This window comes from Lolium rigidum, chromosome 7, assembly GCF_022539505.1.
Source record: "Lolium rigidum isolate FL_2022 chromosome 7, APGP_CSIRO_Lrig_0.1, whole genome shotgun sequence".
In the NCBI taxonomy this organism is placed as follows: Eukaryota; Viridiplantae; Streptophyta; class Magnoliopsida; order Poales; family Poaceae; genus Lolium; species Lolium rigidum.
Genome location: NC_061514.1, coordinates 345331367 through 345345618, shown reverse-complemented (window position 1 = coordinate 345345618; position 14252 = coordinate 345331367). Strand labels below are relative to the sequence as shown.

At 44.8% G+C, this 14252-nt stretch overlaps 2 protein-coding genes across 2 annotated transcripts; both read right to left on the bottom strand.

Annotated features, from left to right (window-relative positions):
• Positions 1 to 1152: 1152 nt before the first annotated feature.
• On the bottom strand, positions 1153 to 4967 carry LOC124674670 (zinc finger CCCH domain-containing protein 62-like). Its single transcript, XM_047210716.1, has 8 exons — positions 4655 to 4967; positions 3767 to 3884; positions 3512 to 3573; positions 3376 to 3430; positions 3204 to 3300; positions 3019 to 3117; positions 2524 to 2632; positions 1153 to 1866 (listed from the first exon to the last, which is right to left on the bottom strand). The coding sequence occupies exons 1-8, from the start codon at positions 4965 to 4967 to the stop codon at positions 1250 to 1252; spliced, it is 1470 nt and encodes a 489-aa protein (XP_047066672.1). The 3' UTR covers positions 1153 to 1249.
• Positions 4968 to 7407: 2440 nt separating this feature from the next.
• LOC124674668 (CDPK-related kinase 5-like) lies at positions 7408 to 12657 on the bottom strand. The gene is made up of 11 exons (XM_047210715.1): positions 12121 to 12657; positions 11057 to 11187; positions 10311 to 10352; positions 10103 to 10211; positions 9698 to 9776; positions 9279 to 9575; positions 9084 to 9196; positions 8508 to 8615; positions 8362 to 8424; positions 8113 to 8280; positions 7408 to 8016 (listed from the first exon to the last, which is right to left on the bottom strand). The coding sequence occupies exons 1-11, from the start codon at positions 12655 to 12657 to the stop codon at positions 7876 to 7878; spliced, it is 1788 nt and encodes a 595-aa protein (XP_047066671.1). The 3' UTR covers positions 7408 to 7875.
• Between the last annotated feature and the right edge of the window lie 1595 nt (positions 12658 to 14252).

The window sequence follows — 14252 nt, the reverse complement described above, 5'->3', positions numbered from 1 at the left end:
TCCGGTGCGTGGCTTGCGTCGGGGGACAGGGCCGTGTCGAGGACAAGGCAACGATGGGGACGGCGCGGCGTCGGGGACAGGGCGGCGTCTAGCTGGCGTCGGGGACGGGTGCGGCGTCGACGACATGTCGGCCTCGAGGACGCGACGGCATCGGGGACAGGACGCCGTTTCGGACGGATCGGCGTCGGGGACATGGCGCCGTCGATCTGGCGTCGGAGACGGGGGCGTCGTCGAGGACATGGCGGCACCGGGGACAGGGCGCCGTCTAGGACGGGTCGACGACGGGGACCTGCCGCCGTCGAGCTGGCGTCGAAGACGTGGCGTCGGGGACAGGTCGCCGTCGACGTGGCGTCGAGGACGGGCGGCGTCGAGGACAGGGCGCCGTCGACGTGGCGTCCAGGACGGGCGGCGTCGAGGTTGGGCGGCGCTTGGCGACGGGGAGGATGCCGAGGAAGTGCAGCAGCAGGCGCATGCGGCTGTGCGCGGCGCAGTCGGCCACGACGGCCTTGAACCGCGATGGGGATGGATAGGTGGCAGAGAAGAGGATGCCATGGGGGATGGGAGAGGACCACATATGTATTTTACTGTGGCATAGGTACAGCACACTGCAGCAGTGGGCCCCACGTATATTTTCTGGACCAATCAGAAGCTGAGTTAAGCCAGGTTCACATACCGCCGGGTTCTATTAGTCCACACTCTGCACATAGCAGCTAAGAAGGTTCTAGTTTTGCCAAAGTGGGCACGCAGAGAGCCACCATGCTTTCACTTTCGCGCTCGTCAGCACCTACATACCCGAAAACGCTGAAATCAAACGCTGAAATCGAGTGTCCCTCGTGAGCCAACTTTTTAGCCGCTTTAAAAACCATACGACGTACGAACGTGAAATCCCGTAGTGCACCAAACAAACTGAACTTGGCCCAGCAGAACAGAAAACACCCTTCCGAGCAACCAAACAGACCATAAGTCAGTTCGTTCTAGGCATTCAAGTTTCTATATTTGAATCGGTCTGTAAAATATGCAGCCCATGTGTGTGCGCAAGAGAAGCTCTTAGCATAGTTTCATCTTATTGCTTTGATTTAACACCTGGTTTGCAGATTGTAATAATGAAGTTTCTGATTAATAAAATAGATTGCACGAAGCACCGCTAAAAAATTGAATGGCTTTGAGCAAGCCAGAACAGGATTCCACATTTCAGACCGGTGACCGCTAATTAAGTCTTGAAAATGCAACTGACATCTGCCAAACCACCCTATCGAGGAAACCTATTACTACCACCAGAATATTTGTATTGCGGCATCACATATGCTCTATCTGAATCAGATTGGTACATAGTTCGTGACATGTTGAACGGTGGAAACACCACTCCAGGTTGATTGGTTGGAGGTGGACGCCAGCCAGCCGGTGCTGCATTTGGATGTTCGAAAGCCATTGAAGGGTTTGGGCATGCTATTGATCTGCCGTCCATACGAGGTTGCCAGGCATTACCAACTTCACGTAGTGGAGGTGGCCGCTGGGGCCTCTCAAATAAAGGCTGATTTATTCCAACTGAATTTCCGGGATGTGTCTGCGAATGAGAAGCTGAACCGAAGCGCCTTCCTTCAAACTGAGCATGATTGTTACCAACAGTCTTCTTTTGCTTAGAACCAGCTTTTCTTTTACTCACCCTAACTTCTGTGCTATTCAGACCATTGCAGACTGTTGCAGAAGAAACTCGGTGCTCTTCTTTTCGAGATTTTTTGGTTGGAAGATCAGAATTGCAGGATTGCATAGTGCGTTTTTTGCCTTTAGTTCTCCTGGATCCACCATCGGGCCGTCCAAGTTGAGACATGTGTTTTTCTTTTTCCATTGATTTCTTGCCCTTGAGAACTGCCAGAAGGATAAATACAAATGGACGAACAAAATTAGCCAGCCCTCTGGTAAAACAAAATAAGACCTTAAAGGATGGACTTCCCAAATGAAAATAAATTGTAGCATCAATCAATAGCTTAGCAAAACAAATGCCAAGAAGTGTATGTAAGCATATCAGGCAGCTAGAACTGTGAATACATTACTCATCTCGTGCTCTGCTGTGCTGTTCTATGTAGAAATTTTAATTTATTCCTCTGAGAGATAGCTGCATCTAGATTCTAGACTACCTAATTCCAATTAATTAGGCTAACCCAAACCTTGGGAATTTAAAGTCAGAAAATCCCCAAAGAAAATGCTCACAAACTTCTGTTACATGTACTGTGTAACTATCATTCTAGAAGTGGTTATCAAAACATAACGTTCAAACTTCAAATATCAAAGAAGAAAATGTACTCCGGTGGCATAAATGATGTTTTTCGCGAGCACGGAAAAGATGATTTATTGAACAAATATAAGAGCATTTAACAGTACATCCGGTGTGTGTGACTGAATATCAACCCACATATGCAACAACATCATTGAGTTCAAAAGTGGGCAAGTGCTAATGTGATAATGCTTAATAGAGAAACTAAAACCTCTAAGGACAAGCAAAATTATACTGAGAATAGGAATTACCGTGACCTCCAGAATTAGGTCTATTCAAAGCACGAACACGTCTTGCAGCATCTCCTCTGCCGTGCTTTTCTTCTAGAGCCTTCGATCTATCCTCTTCATTCGTCCAAGACTACATAAACAAATGAATTCCGATGTGAACTTGAAAATCATAGGACGACATCTTGTGACAAGGTATATGAAGGTATAAGCACACCCTCTGAGAATGGTGGGGACATCCTCAGAATATGTATAAATAAACTACACTTCATTTAGGTGAATGCGGTTAGAAGAAATAATTTATGCATTCCCAATAACAGAGTAGATCGATAAGATTATCTGAAACAATCTCATACAGTGTCAAAAGGGCAACATAAATAAACTTGATAATCGAGATGCATAAATCCATCAAATTCCAAGAAGACAACACCTAGAAGGTAACACAGACTTAATACGCTTGAGTAAATTCATTCGATAATACTGAATCCTAAACTAATTCTGGTAAAGAGCAGTTCCCACCTGGCGGAAGGTCATCATTCTGTATAAATTGCGCCCTTTGACAAGTAGCAGATTCAAAGGTGGTAATTTACCTACTCCTTTGCTCCAGAACACTTGAATCTATTAAATTGAACAACGAACATAGTCATAAGGGCCATATGAAAACAAAAATAATTGAGGTATTATATCATGGAACCAATACTTACAGTAAAGGTGTGTTGTTGTTTCTCTTTACCATAACTTTCCTTAATAACTTTACCAGCTACTATTCGCTTCCCAATACATTTTGAGTGTCTTTTTCCACTGTAATATTCACCAAGGAGAGTCATGCTACCATTCAAAAGAGACCCTGGCTAGTACAGAAATACAGATGGCTACCTCTTCTCATGAACCTTTTGTTTGAATAAAACAGCATCGCCTCTACAGACATCACCTGAATTGAAAGATCATGGTCATTGCCCTTGACTGTCTATGCACATACAGGGGAAATCTTGTGTGACAAGTGAGGTGTCACCTTTACAGTTAATACTAAAGGATGACCGAGGATAAATTTTCTCTGGATCCTCCGTTTTGAACCTATTGAGGAAATGCCACATGACCATATATTGAGATCAAGATCTTGTGATGAAGGTATAATCAGTAATCAAGGATGATGTGGGAAGTGATATTTTTCGAAATGTGATCTTAGGCAGTAGCTGTTCATCAGAACCGAGGAGATAAGCGTAAATAGAGTGAATAATTCCTGCCTAGGAAATATCCAATAACTAACCTCCAATGCAGCATTATTCTTTCTACACAATTTGTCATGTCTCCGACTTGGCTAAGACCATTCTTTTTTAAATATGCTTTGCACTCCACCAGCTTAATCCTATCCAGATTCCTCCCTCCTATAAGAAAATTTCTGCTCATTAGGGTATGTAGGAAATAGTGCTATCAAATATAAGGATCATCATGTTCAATAAATTCATGTTTTCTCTTGAAACAAACTGAGCAAAGTCTAGGAATATCATATAGCCCTGTCCTAACTTCTACCATCTCAAACATGACACAAGTTGCGTCCAACTCCATTCGATGACTGGTTTATAATGAAGCGGGTTCCGCCCAATTGCTCTATGCTCTATCCATTTGTACAACCATTCTGCCTATATTTCGAAATAAAGTGTACCATACAAAAATATATCTTGATAATTTGGGGATCCCCTCTATGTGAGGCTGTCATATCCGATATCCCTAGAAGGAGGACTACGTTGAGTGACTCAATTCAGTTGCACTAACCAGCAGGTGCTCAGATTGAGTCTCCCCTGGATGTAATCCAAACTACTAATGAAGCTAGTTCACAACAGGGTTCCAGCATGCTACATATGTACGGTAGCCAATAGCACTATAAGGGAGACTGCGTTTCATGATTTGATTGTTGATTAAGCTACACTAGATTGCACTAATCTGCAGGTGCTCCGACCGAGTCTCCCTTGAATGCAATCAAAACACCGTGCCGCTTCTTCCGAACAGGGTTCCAGACTATTGCCTTTCATTATGCAGCACTGTCTACATGTCTATTAGATTAGCAGGGCCAAGCTCCTGCTCCATTTTCCATTGGATAATGAAACAACAGTAACACTATAAGTTGCAAGCAATTGAAAGGGATAGGGGTGATTACGGCGGAGGAGATCGGCGATTTTTGTGGACGCATCCTCGCTCCGATCCGCGCCGGGTGGGCCCGCCTCCGCTTCCCCCTCGTTCCCGTCGCAGCTCCCCTCGTCGTCGTCATCGTCGCTGTCGCTGATGTTGACGTAGCTTTCGCCGCTGTCGCTGATGTCGATGTAGTCTTCGTCGCTGCTGGGCTCCTCCTCCTCCGACCCCGAATTCGCCGATTCGGCATCGGAATCAGAGGAGATGTCAATCGGCGCGTCGCTCTCTTCCTCCACCACCGCCGCCGCCGCTGCCGCCGCGCGCCTTCTTGTTACCGGCATCGCGGTGGCCTTGCCCGCCCCCCGATTGCCTTCCGGCGCGCCGGGCTTGGGACGCTCGCCCGCCGCCGCCGCCCTTGCCTCCTCTGGTTGCCTTCCGCCTTCTCGCTTTTCCCCACTTCTCGTTTGCCTCCGAGGCTCCGATAAAATGGAAAGCGGGTTTAGATTGCCGTGTGACCCGAACGTTTACTTCCTTTCATAGGTAACGCCCATCTGCGACCTTTCCGAATTTCAAAACTCGAAATTTTGAACGAGCGGCCGTTTTTTTTTTTTTTGTTAGAACACAGCACTTTATTGATCACATTATGTGCAATGTTCAAAATAAAGCCTAAACTATAAACATTAAAGGTCCTAGCCAAAGTGTGTGCCTCGCTTCAATTCTTGCTATCTTTGGTGAAGTGGCCGGTTTAGGTGCTAACCTCGAAAAAAAAGCCTTGTTGCCCCAATCCAATGCGACAGTGTCGACCTTGATGACATCCTTTAACCTTTCATGACTAAGAGAACAACTTTTCCAATGCGATACTTGGATTTACCATTGTCGGTTACTAGGCTTAAACGTGCGGACCTTCAATACTTAGAAGATAAAATTGTCGAAAAGTTTGCCGCCGAAAATTGGAAGGATGTGAACATGGTTGGTAGAAGAGTGTTGGTCTGCTCCGTCCTTACTTCTCAAACGATCCATCGCATCACCTCCATCGACCTTCCACTCATAGAATCATGGCTCTTCTCCGGGCTTTTCTTTGGACGGGCCGCAACAAAGTGATAGGAGGCAAGTGCAAAGTTAATTGGGAGAAAGTTTGCCGTCCTACCAAGCTTGGTGGCCTTGGTATCTTGCACCTCGAGAAGTTTGCCTCCGCCCTAAGGCTAAGATGGCTATGGCTTGAGTGGACTGATGAATCGAAATCTTGGATCGGTCTTGGTAATCTATGCAATAAGGAGGATCGACGGCTTTTTGCGACCGCCACTTTTGTTAATATTGGAAATGGAGAAAAGGTGAAATTTTGGATCTCTCCTTGGCTTGGCGGACTTTGCCCATGTGATTTGGCGCCCTTGATCTATAAATTGTCTAAGAAGAAGAATTGCAATGTCCGGAAGGCTCTCCATAACAACTTTTGGGTCAATCAAATCAAGATCCCTCATGAGTTTGGGGTGCCTCGCATTGAGAATTTGTCAAGCTTTGGGGTCTTCTTCAAGACGTGCGCCTTCTCCATGATGTTCAGTACACCATTACTTGGAAGTTCACAAATTATGGAAAATATTCTGGCTCCTCGGCCTACAAGATGCAATTCAAAGACCTAGTTTCAACCTCCCTAAACTTCACGGTTTGGAAAGTTTGGGCACCTCCAAAGTGCAAATTCTTTGTTTGGTTGATTATGCAATATAGAGTATGGACGACGGATAGGCTTCAACGTAGAGGTTGGGAAAATTGTGGAAATTATCCTCTATGCAACCAAGTCCAAGAGATGGCGGACCACCTCATGTATAAATGTCGCTTTACCTTGCGGGTTTGGAAAGAGATTCTAGCTTGGTGTGGTATTCATGATAGACCCCCGAAGTCATGGATCAATGAGCCAAACGTCGATGTGTGGTGGACAAATATTGACTTACGAAGAGGTCAACATAGGAAAGTTTTGGTATCCTTTCTTATGCTCATCTCTTGGGTAGTTTGGAAGGAGCACAATGCTAGAGTCTTCCGCCACCACCATTCCACCACAAATGCTATCATCGTCAAGATCAAAGATGAGGCCCGGGCTTGGTGCTTGGCCGGTGCTAAGGAATTGTGCAATGTAATACCGGGAGAGTAGGCTTTTGATTAAGTTCTAGAACATGTCCTAGGCATTTGTTATAAAACTCTAAACTTTTTCTCTATTAATGAAAATGGCAAATCTTTTGGCTCGTTTCAAAAAACAGTGTGTGCCGCCTCATTGAGAGATCGATAAACATACTTGAAGGTAGCTGAATCAAAATCAAAACTCGCTACAAGCTGCCTGATGTCCATCACCACAGAGCGAACTGAAGATCGGTCTTGGCTTGGAGAGTTGATACGTTGTATCAGCGATAGACAGTCCGAAGCGAAGATTACCCTACCACTATAACCTTTGCCACTAACAATCGGCACCGGACGGCGTTGGTTGGGACATTTGGATTGGCATGTTCCACGCAAGATCAGCGGCTCAGAATTCCAAAAGAATAATACAGCTCTAAAGAAAGCCCCAAAGGCACAGATCATCACAGGCAAGAACAAATTACGACCTGGAAACTTCACGCAATCTCACGCCTCAGATGTTAACCTTACAAAAACGAGATCAATGTTCGTGTCTACGGGGCATCAGGTAACACCTTGGGATGTATTGCATTTCTGACACGACACAATCAGCAAACGGGCAAGATTAGCCACAAGGCAGACACAAGAACCATATGCACATCACAAAATTCAAGCATATTCATTCAACTCAATCAATATAATGGCACACTGGTGACAATGGCAGCGAGTGACATGTGTCCCAGGCGACTCTGCTCCAGTTACAGGAACCAGGGCATTTTACAACGCTGTCCACAGCAACGGAACATGGCTATTCTAAGACTGTTAGAGGCATCACATGTTGCACAAATGCAGAGACATGGGTGAGATCTTTTTCCTTTTCCTAATCTACTAACTGACGACGGCGACGATTTTTGAAGACGGTGGCGGCAATCAGTATGCAGGCGCCGACAAACAAACAGAACTCTATACTCAAATTAGTGACAAACCAGGCGGGTACTACTAGCACAGCCAGTGTCGTCCTCCGTATGCAGGCTAACGCAGACGAACCTTTCCTTAAAAGAGTTGCTAAGCTGTCTGTAAACTGTGAACCGGGCCATCAGGTGCTGGGGCAGCATAAATTTGTTGCTGTCGTTAGAGTATCAACAGTCATCTCATCTTTGACAGGGACCTGCTGGACATGCCATGCAGCAACTTGACAAATCCAAGGAAGCTGAGTTTCCCATCGGTGTGCCGGATCCAGTCCTGCAGAACAACATGCAGCGGCACTGAAGGGCTGAGACCCAGTTCCTGCAAGACCAAGGAACATAGGAAATATGTCAAGAGACTCCAAAAAAAATTATCAATTAGATAATGAACATGGATGGAGTAGAATGTGTCACATACAGAAGCTAGTTCATCAATTACAATAGCTCGATTGCCATCCTTCTCGAAAATGTCATAAGCAGATCTCGCGTGTTGCTCCCATCTATCTAATGCTTCAAGCTGGTGAACACTTAGCGCAGCTGCGCAGAACTCATGGAAGTCCATTCGTCTGTACTGAAGAGCGCTCAACTGAAAAGATAATTCAGTTATAGAGTGAGTACAATGTGCGCTGAATCAGATGTTATCATAAGATCAACAACACATACGTACCGAGACAAGGATCTCCTGGACTCGTGTTTCTTTCATCGCCTCAGTGGCTTCTCTTGTCAAGGCCTAAAGAGGATGAAACAGGAGGAGTCAGCAGAGTAGCTTCAGAATGAATGGGATAGCATACCAGAGCTCTATGAAGAACAAACCATTCTGATATTATCTAGAGTGATGCATCCATTTCGATCAGGTTCGAGCAAGGAAAACTGCCCTTTAAGATAATAAAGCTCATCAACAGTCAAAGTCTTTGACAAAGCCTGTAATGGATCAAGAAAGATCATCAATCAATGGCTGCAGATTGCAGACAAAAGTAAAAGAGGTTAGTCATGGGTATCAAAAGAAAAGCTTGAGAGGACCAAGTTGAGCTTCAAATAAAGTGACTTCCCCTCTTTAGTTAATTGTAAAAGGACATAACGCAAACAAACAGAACTGCCTAAGCATTTTTTGATCGGTACTTATAAAATTAAAAGTAGAAAAAGGTAGGCATAAAAAAAACATTTATGAAAATTGCAAAAATATGTAACACAGATCAAGAAGTTCTGAGATATATGGGATTGAAACTAACTAACCAACTAACGGAAATACAATGCTGCTGCACAACCAGTCAAAGCATTCAGTGGAAAAAATTGCTGATAGATGATAAAAGCAAGTTCAAATTTGAAGAGGCAACAGAAATATCTATGTGGAACAACAGGAAAAAAACAGAAGGTTTTATCAATACAGACCCTCAGAGCAGCTTTTCTTAATGATGAAGAACGAATATAAGCTTTGATAAGACGGAATATAAGGACGTCCAACGGCATCTTAATGTCATTGTAGTTTCTGATCCATGGATGACCTGAAAAACATAATGTAAGGGATACTCAGAGAAATAAGTTTAAACTGGATCCATAGTTCCATACAGACAGATTGAAACTCGCCTAAAGCTTGTGCTGCAGTCATCCTTCTACGTGGATCCTTGCACAGCAAGCGCTTAACAAAGTCCATTGCTTCCGGGGTCAGAGCAGGCCAAGGTGCTTCGTTATAACTGGGGTCGGCTTTGAGAACAGAACGAAATATGCCAGATTCAGTGCGTGCCCAAAATGGGCGGCTGCCACAAAGGAGGATATAGGCAATGACACCTATACTCCAGACATCAGCTTCCGTACTATAGCATCTATGCAAAACTTCAGGAGCAACATAGTAAGCACTTCCAACAATATCATTAAGCCTCTCATCTGCATGAAAGATTGGAACATCTTGTTAGAAAAAAAATGCCTTTGGACACTACTATCTTTGCTGCTGGCAGGTACAAATCAACAAATAAACAAATATGCAGATTGATGAGTAAAAAACTAACCTGGTTTTACAAAATCTGATAAGCCAAAGTCAATGGTCTTAAGTTGAGAGTTCTCATCTTTTGAAGTAAAAAGAAAGTTCTGAAAACATATATATTACAAGTCATTACGCTGTCAAGTAGGAGAACAGTTAAAATTGATGCTTATTCAAAGGAGAAGTTAAAATAAACACCATACATAGGCTATGTATGTGAAGAATGTCATGAGTAAATTATATGGCTATTAGATAGTGTAATGCTCAAGATTCATGGATATATTATATACTGGAAGTAGAAACAGTTCATTGTTGCAATTTGCAATGAAGACCTGGCTAGTTTACCAGCACTATTAAAAATCATAAGTTTATAATAAGTCCATAGTAATAATGACAACTGATGAGATGCTGGAAAACTGAAAAGGCATTTCACCTCTGGTTTGAGATCCCTATGAACTACTCCTTGAATGTGGCAAAAAGCAACAACATTTAATATTTGCACCAGGACAACCTTCGCATCATCCTCAGAGTACTTGCCACCTCTGCTTAAAGTGAAACCGAAACATAAGTTTTAACAAATGACATAATTCGCAGTAAACTATGATGCTGTATCACTTAATATAAGTTTACTTGTAGCTTACCTGGAAAGTATTCTATCCAGAAGCTCCCCTCCCTCACACAACCTAAACAACAGAATTTTAAATTAAATATTACTACTTTTTAACATCAAATAAACATGGTGTGCATGTCAAAAAGGTATGAAAGGTACGTATGGATGCCAAAAAAAAGTCTAATATAGAAGGTATCATTCAACGACTTTGTTGTCACGAAATTTTCTGGACTTGACCATCTCTGGAAATTCCATTCTAGATGCAAGCCTATTGACAACAGTGCAGCCACGCAAAAGGACATTAATGTATGTTCAATCTCATAATGCGTTATCAAGTGATAATTGCAGCCAATTATACGAACTGCCGATAGTACCTTCATCCTTTGTGTAACTCTTGGAACAAGAATTAACGTAAGGGCTGTAAAAAAGTAATTAATCGTCTAGTAACGGATGAAAAGCCATATACTTGCTTGAGACATTTTTTATCAAACAAGGCAGCATATTCATATGCTTTTGAAAGGTAATTGTTGCTACATCAACAATAAGCAAATAGACTAAAAAATCTTAATATAAAAGGAATGTGCAAAACTATTCAAGCGAGTTAATAAAATGGAACGTTTTGCTGTTCGATGAGTTTGTTTTATACGTTTGTAATTTAGTGTATTGATAGTGGGGGCTAACGGCTAAAACACTTGATATATTAAAGAGCCCGCATCCTCATAGATTTGAAATTACAGTCAAAACACATGACAACTAGGAAGGTACATTGAAGCTTACTCCATTACTATGTAGACATTTTCGTTGTCCTCATATGCATCATAAAATTGGACCAAGTTCTTGTGTCCAGCCAAAGCCTTCAAAATTTTCACCTCCCTCCGGACATCCTCTATAGCAATGGATGTTGTCATCTGACAAAAGATGATAGCAACCTCAGACAATATTAAAGAATGCGCATATGAGACTGAGGAACTAAGTTGATGTCTAGATATGGTAAGTGGTGGTATTTATCCTAAAATAACGAACTGAAATGTTGTAACCCAAGAAAGAGAGAATGCAACTATTGGGCCTGAACAAGGTTCCACAGCAATAATAAAGAAGTAGGCCAACTAGTTACCAAATATCAACCAATAATTGAAAGGAATTACTAAGATCTCATCATTCAAGTGGGTATATTTTGCAGCAAATAATCCGATGTACTAAATCAGCGACAACTAATGTGGAACGGATGGAATACCTAGTATGCAACAATGCTAGACGTAGAAAACAAAATAATCTAAATTATTCTTGCATGCATGCAATGAAGTTAAACAATCTTTTTACAATGCACAATGTGGATCAATATCATGTTAGTAGATGAATCCATGCTATCAGGGCAAGACAGCATTGGCATCAGAACCCCTAGGACAAAGCACTTTAACTCGTGTAGGTGACGAGAAGGGGCCACGTCTGTTAAGAAATCAACTGCTGTGCGTCCAATGCAACAGAACTTTGATTAGATTAGTGAGCGGTTGCTTTCAGAAAGACATGCTTTACCTTTCTCTATTCAGTAAACATTAAGGACATGCATAAAGCATAAATCTACAGAATCCTATAGGTACAAATTTTGTTCAGAAGTAGTAGCACCCTCGTAGTTATCATGAAAAGGCCGCATTATTTACTAGCCATTAACAAATCTAACAGCGCCTATAAATGAACTCCGGCCGCATCAGTCATTTATTTTTCAGAAAAGTAGCATGCACATGCATATATTTAGATTTCGATAAATTTCACCAAAACCCCAGCAAACAAAACAAGGATCCGAAGGCGCGCGAGCAAAGTAATTTGCAGGACATTGTGGTCACCTTGGCCTTGGGAATGACCTTGACGGCGACGGGGTCGCCCTTGCGCGCGCCCTTCCTGATCCTGGCGGCGCAGGTGAACCCGAAGTGGCCCCTGCCGACCTCGTCCCCCATGTCGTACTTGGCGGCGAACCCCCTGTTGAAGCCGAACCCCTTGTCGAGGCCCCTGCCGCCGCCGTCCGCGTCGCCGCCCTCCTCGGGGATCGCGGGCCGCGAGGGGCCGTGCCTGCGCGCGAGCGCCTGGCGGATGTGCTTGGCGGGCGACGGCGGCGGGAAGGGCAGCCGCAGGAGGCGCCTGGCCGGGGTGGCGGGCGCGGGGGACTTGGACGCGGTGGTCCGGGGGGAGGCCGCGGAGGAGGAGGAGAAGAGGTGGTGCGCCGGGCTGGGGCTGGGCGTGGAGAAGGGGAAGAAGGGGGAGGAGGTCCAGTGCTTCTTGGGCGTGGCGGCGGACGAGGCCGGCGGCGGGGGAGTGGCCGGCGCGGGGTGGGGCGGGGAGGCGTCGGCGTCGTGGGTGAGCGGCTTGGCGTGGCAGCCCCCCATGGCCGGGTGGCGCGCGCGCGCGGGATCTGGATCGCGCGGGCTGGCTGGCGCGTGCTAGTAGGGGGAGGAGTGCGACGCGGCCATGGCGGAGGGGGGAGAGAGAGTGGGAGAGAGTGCTTTGGAGTGGGGACTGCGGGGGGGGGTGTGGGTGAATTGAAGCGCGGAAGGTGGAGACGGAGTAATGGCTGGCCCGAGCGAGCTCGCACTCCCAGTTCCAGTGAGTGAGCCAGCCTACTCTTTTTTTTTTTCCTCTGCAAAACAGTTGCAGTGAGACTGACAAGGAGAGCGACCACTACCAGTGACAGTGAGTGAGGCTCCGTCGTGGCTGGCTGTGCTTTATTTTTGGGGGGTTCGACTGAGAGCAAGTATAATAAGTCCTAGTCAGCTGGCTATAAGGGTTAAAATAATATATTCATGCTTAGTTGGAGGAGAGAGAGGAGGAGAGAGAAGAGGAGTGAGCTTCAATGCAAGCAGACATTTCAAGACGTCTTCCTAAGCGACTTTGTGAGAGTGAAATGTGGGTCATCCATCGATAAAGTAGATACGTGATTATAGGCTACTATTATACGTGTTGGGCTACATGTTAGCTACAAATGACATGTCACATGACTTATAGCCAGCAGCTGGCTATACTATTAAACTTGCTCTGATGGCTGTGATTAACCCGTGGATCTCTCTCTTTTCGTTTTGGATTTCGTTTTGGATTTTGGACGGGCTTGGAGGGGCCGCTTTCGGGGTGATGTGAGATGGCTGCATTTGTCGCTGTCATTTGTTGTTGGTTTCTGCTTTTTGGGTGGAGCACGAGATTGTTCCTAACAAGAAAATGTAGTATCTAGCTTGTGAAGAACGCTCTTTTCCAGCGAGGAAATGGTTGTACGGTGAAGTGGAAGACAGGTACGGGTGCTTGCCTGCTGGGGAAGAAATGAGCGACACGAAATTGTTGTTGTCTCGTGTCATTAGCATAGTCCGACGAATTTTTTGGCAGTGTGGTGAACTGAAAGCAACCCATTGTTCCCATCTCGATTTAGTCTCACATTATATCTGGAAGAGAGTTAAAGCAGCTTATAACCTTAGTTGTTCCAGCTCCGCCGCCCGCCTTGCCATGAGCATCGCCGACTAGAGTTCTGTTTTGTGGAAGACTAACGGCATGTGCATACCCGCCGAGTGTCCTTGCCTTCAAAAGCGTCACGGTTTGGACGTTTGGTTGGCGGTTTCTCCCCTAGGCTATACAAGAGCAAGAGAGAGAACAAATCTAGAACTCTCCACTCTTTTATGTCTCTATCGACAAAGTTTCTTTTTTGCTGCGTTGCTCGATAGTCTTCCCCATCCCGGCGACTTTGTTCATGGCCGTTTGGAAGAGTAGGCCTCCGAAATTCCGTCCATCGAGATTCTGCACAGGGAGACAAGCGATTAGACTTTTGGGGAGTGTCCCAGGCGCGACTGCTCCCCTCTATTCATCTGTGTACTTGGAAGATCCGGTTACTTCGACAAAAACCTAGACGGACTCAACAATAAGTCAATAACCAAGATTCATTAGATTGTCATATAAGGCAAAAAAAAATTACACAAGGTGTCATATAGGAAAGAAATTTGTG

Coding starts and splice junctions, on each gene's coding strand:
- LOC124674670 (XM_047210716.1), bottom strand. CDS start 4,967: ATGCCGGTAACAAGAAGGCGCGCGGCGGCAGCGGCGGCGGCGGTGGTG. Junction 3,885..4,654: donor AATCGCCGATCTCCTCCGCC/GTAATCACCCCT, acceptor ATTTTCTTATAG/GAGGGAGGAATCTGGATAGG. Junction 1,867..2,523: donor ACCTAATTCTGGAGGTCACG/GTAATTCCTATT, acceptor TCCTTCTGGCAG/TTCTCAAGGGCAAGAAATCA.
- LOC124674668 (XM_047210715.1), bottom strand. CDS start 12,657: ATGGGGGGCTGCCACGCCAAGCCGCTCACCCACGACGCCGACGCCTCC. Junction 10,353..11,056: donor AATGTCTACATAGTAATGGA/GTAAGCTTCAAT, acceptor TCTGTTGTTTAG/GTTGTGTGAGGGAGGGGAGC. Junction 9,777..10,102: donor ATAGGGATCTCAAACCAGAG/GTGAAATGCCTT, acceptor ATATGTTTTCAG/AACTTTCTTTTTACTTCAAA.